This window comes from Montipora capricornis, chromosome 3 (genome assembly GCF_036669925.1).
Source record: "Montipora capricornis isolate CH-2021 chromosome 3, ASM3666992v2, whole genome shotgun sequence".
NCBI classification, from domain to species: Eukaryota; Metazoa; Cnidaria; class Anthozoa; order Scleractinia; family Acroporidae; genus Montipora; species Montipora capricornis.
This window is the reverse complement of record NC_090885.1, coordinates 49,223,036-49,227,680: the sequence shown is the minus strand read 5'-3', so window position 1 is coordinate 49,227,680 and position 4,645 is coordinate 49,223,036. Positions and strand designations below refer to the sequence as shown.

The following is a 4,645-nucleotide window of genomic DNA, read 5'->3' as shown; positions in this document are numbered from 1 at the left end:
GTTCCATTTGTGATCAACAGAAATACGATCATATTGAGCCGGAACAGGTTTATCGCTTCTTCTAATCTCTCTTTTTTTTTTTTTTTTTTTGCGCCACTGCTGTATTATTCTTAAAAATTTAAATGGGCTTATCCAGACCGTAGTGATTCTTATTGTAAATATAAAAGCCAAACCGTCTACCTCCATACGGTCTAGCCAAGCACCATTTATAAAAGTGGGAAGTTACTTCACAAGAGAAGAAAAAAACAAGACTTGAAAACAAAAACATAGCTTCTCTTCCTGTCCACGAAAAGGTGGTCAGTTTCTTAAATCACGTTCAAAACATGAATTTTAACATTGCAGAATGTACAGGTATGTGAAAGAGAATTTGAAAAAAGTACGTACTTCTATAATCGTTGCGAAGCAAGGCGAACATGTCAAAGATTAAATCAGTTAATGATAATGTCGTTTTCTTCATTACTGCCACTACGTTACTCAGATTCTGCAAAATATTCGGTCAGCAAACATTGTCAGCAAAGCTCAAGGACACCACACCAGATCAATCTTTCTGCCGGAAAACAAGTCGTGTATTGACAACTTTATTCACATTTTCATATGAATACAACTATTAATAGGGGGAAGAAGAAGAAAAGCTCTTTCTCTGTTTATTGAATGCGACATGATTGCTAGAGTGAACAATGCGCATGCTTGACTTGCATGGGTACATTCGTATGAGGGATTTCCGTATCATGCTGATCAACAGAACAATATTGTTCATAAACACCGGAGACCCTTGATGGCATTTAAAACAAGGTACACAGTTGGAAGTTTTAGGAGTAGATATGTTTTTGAAGCTGAAAGGTGGATAATCGGCGAATGATTCATATGTTCCGCTTTTAATGGAAAGGACACAGTCTAAGAACAGACCATTACGAGAAATCAACTAACTTTCCAACAAGAATTCTTTCCATGGGAATCATGGAAGAGACCCCTCTTCTCACCAGACATTTTCAAAGCTGGCAAGTTTTCAGCCTCCCAAAAAGCCGGTATTAGTCATGAAGACCCCGATAATTGGCTTTCTAAAAGTTGTTTTTATTGTCAACATCATTTATTTTGTACAATGTATCGGCGGCAATTTTTTTTAAGTACCACTAAAATAAACAAAATATCGATAACATATAAAGTAAACGAATTTCACAATAACTGTCAAAAACATTTAAAGTTATTTTAAACTTATTTATCGATGATTTTTGAAAGGAAACGGCATTCCGAAAGTACCTGAAATTTGTGTCAATATTTTTATTTAGTTATTATCGTTGACTTAAAATTCCTGGTGAATCCCTCTAGTTTTCGCTAAACAAAAGCGCGTACTTTTCAGATAAACTCATATAAAGGTAATGGAGTGAGAAATCATTCCCCGCTAAATTACGTCTTGCGAATGATGTTTGTAGAACTGGGTACTCGAGAACTTTTCTGTTAGCAACTGTAGTTCACAAATGTTACCGGTTGCCATCAAAAGCCATTAAAATAATGGACAGTAAGCTGGGTGCATATAGATATAAGGTTCACGAAAAATGGAAATAGATTAACGGTTCGGTTCCTAAAGGCGGTTTAAATTACTTTAATAAGCTAGATAAGTAACACCCACTGCAAAGCGGAAAACCCTAGACTTTATCGGGCACGATACATATCCACTAAGCTCCAAAAATCCGGTAATGGTCGTCGAGACTTAATGAACGACAAAATGTGATATCTCTGTGAAGCCGATTCGTGAGAAAAGCGAAAATATATGACCTGTTGCGTATGAGCTAATCGCTTTTTGAAAGACAAGGTCGAAGTTTAAGAAAGTGGCGCTGAAGCAGATCTGATTGGACTCATTCATTGTTACATTCCTTAGAAAGAAAGGATGTTGTCCAATTTCCCTTTGAAGACGTGATGAAAATTTACACAATCAAACTCAAATTTTGAACGGAAACTGTTTAAACGATCCAATTAGAGGTAGATAACTCACAGACTGTAACACAAACAGAACTCAGACGTTTTGGTAAGAATTAGTGAGGCCTTTAAACAATGATCCAGGCTGCGCACGATCCCCTGGAAAAGAGTAATTATTCCCAGATCAAGGAAAAAAGCATAATCCTTGCATGCAGTGCAGCCAATCGAAAAAAAATTGGTTACAGGTAACCACAGCCCCTGATTTTCAAAGTTTTCAATCGCTTTGTAACCACTAGTCCTCGTGGACTAACAATTATTTGGCCTGTCAAACCACTGGCTCACAGACTAATTGTTTTCAAATGCGAGGCAAAGGTAAAAACCATATCTTTATCGTCTTCAAGAAGAATTCGTTTTTTCTGTGTTTGTTCTCTTTTTCCTTTTTTTAAATCTATGAAAGCACAATTTAAGCCCTTCTTGAGTTAGTTGATCAAAGGGAATTTATGGGTCAAGGCGTACTCTAACAATCCTATTTTCCTGGTTCATAGAATATAACAAATCCGATTGAGCTGATGAAGTCGACGATATATTTTGTTAATGAACAGTTTTGAGTGGTCAGACTTCTGCAACCGATTGCAACTGAGAAAATAAGTCTCAGCAATGGGAAAAATGGATCGATGTAACAGAGATCCACTATCACGACGATTGATGATCAAATGTCAGCTTTCAAAAACATAAATTTTCATCGACACATGCATTAGAGCCTCTGACACATGGTGAATACATGAAATATAATACTTGTTAAATTTGCCATGATTTCTCGGTGATAAGTCGGGAAAGCATACAGCAATATTACCCGCACAAGGGTCACAGTCAGTTAGTAGTAGTAGTAGTAGTAGTAGTAGTAGCAGTAGTAGTAGTAGTAGTAGTAGTAGTAGTAGTAGTAGTAGTAGTAGTAGTAGTAGTAGTAGTAGTAGTAGTAGTAGTAGTAGTAGTAGTAGTAGTAGTAGTAGTAGTAGTAGTAGTAGTAGTAGTAGTAGTAGTAGTAGTAGTAGTAGTAGTAGTAGTAGTAGTAGTAGTAGTAGTAGTAGTAGTAGTAGTAGTAGTAGTAGTAGTAAACAGGTTGCAAGTAAAAATTGAATCGTTACTGATCCACGCGAAAGTTATTCTTTTACCGAAAATTTTCTACTAAGGAATTCCATATCACTACCAGAATGATAACCTGTATTGCTTTAAAACAAATAACTAGTCGGCCAATTAATCGAAAAAATAACAAGCAGTCAATTCGAAACCCCTACAACATGGGCTGCTGCAAATTGATATGCTACATTTTGCATAATTTCATTTCTCTTAGTTTTGCACGCCTTACCTTTCAGTTTTCATGTCGTTTTAGTTGTACTGTTTGTGGGAATACTATGAAATTAATAAAGATTTTGCTTTTGTCTTTGCTTCGTTCTTTGTTTGCAGAATTCAGTTTCTGCCAGAAGCGGCAAAGTATGCAAGTAGCATTCCACGCGATGGCCATATGAAGGGCTTTGTTCTTATTTGGGTACTTTGTTCTCCCGGATGAGTTTAAATGGCAAAATCAAATGATTGAATTGGCTTGCCACTTGAGCTGAAAGGCAACCTAAAGAGGTGCTGAATGATGGCGTGCGGTAGAGTTTATCTATAGCTTGCTAGTAAGTACGACCACACCTTTTGGCTTCTCGATGATTAGTCTCCTATTAGAAGGGTTTCACCTTGGAATGGCGAGCCGTTGCGTTTACCAGGGTTAAATATACTGATTTAAATGTACAAAAGTGAAAGACAATCAATAATGACATTCACTTACCACCCCAAAGCCATCTCTTTGACCGGTGTTGGAAATTATTTTTCCTTAAGAAATCAGAATTCTCTTCTCCAGAAACAACTGCGTTTCGAATACAGGTTAATTCGGCAACAGCGAACAGAACAAGGACTTGAAAATGTAGCATGGCTTACTGTAGCTTCTCGGTGGACTTCGTATATATCGATAAAGCAAACCTCGGATCTTTGGCAAGTACAGCAAACTCCTTTCAGTGGTTTGGCTCCAGGAATTATTCAGTCACATGAACTATCCAGCTTGATAGTGCAAAGAAGACTGATGGTTCCGGATGCGAACCTTACTTAAAATGTCTGTTCCTTAGTCATCGGAACGCATAACCCAAATTCTTGATAAGCTTTACAAAGCTCGAATAACCAATTTACTTACTGTCAGAAGAATGAAAAATGGTGAAGGCGCCCAATCACGATCTATTTTCGAATTCGAATGGCCAGTTAGACAGCACAAACCTACCTTCAGACAACCAAAACTGATAGCTATTCGATCCAGAAATATACAAGTTTATTTTTATTTCCTGTTATAAATTGGCGGTGTATGTTGTCTTGAAGGTACATTTTACATCATGGCAAAAACGCCAAATGATAACATCTCATTTAAGTAAACAAAAGTGATCGTTAATGAGATAAACCGGATTCAAACAAAACTGATTATCAGAGTTTATCCTTGCAATAACTGGGAAGCTGTATGCGTTGGCATCGTCAAAAGAAAGCGTTTTTACAAGGTAATGACCATAACTGAAAAGATGTCAGTAGCAAATTACACAAATCATAACGATTGGATCGAGATAAAAGAAAGAACTTTCGATAGCGTATTAATGGTTGTTTTACATGCGATCGTCTGACACCAACTGAACTGAGTCAAGATGATCATGTG

The 4,645-nt window shown here is 37.0% G+C and overlaps 1 protein-coding gene across 2 annotated transcripts in view; it reads right to left on the bottom strand.

Annotated features, from left to right (window-relative positions):
• The window catches only part of LOC138043324 (proprotein convertase subtilisin/kexin type 5-like), a 20,961-nt gene extending 16,758 nt beyond the window's left edge, over nt 1-4,203 (bottom strand). For both annotated transcript variants that reach the window (XM_068889557.1, XM_068889558.1), the window contains exon 1: nt 3,743-4,203. In XM_068889557.1, the coding sequence (XP_068745658.1) occupies nt 3,743-3,884 (142 nt within the window). In that variant the 5' untranslated portion in view covers nt 3,885-4,203. The remainder of the gene's footprint in view (nt 1-3,742) is intronic.
• Nucleotides 4,204-4,645: the final 442 nt, after the last annotated feature.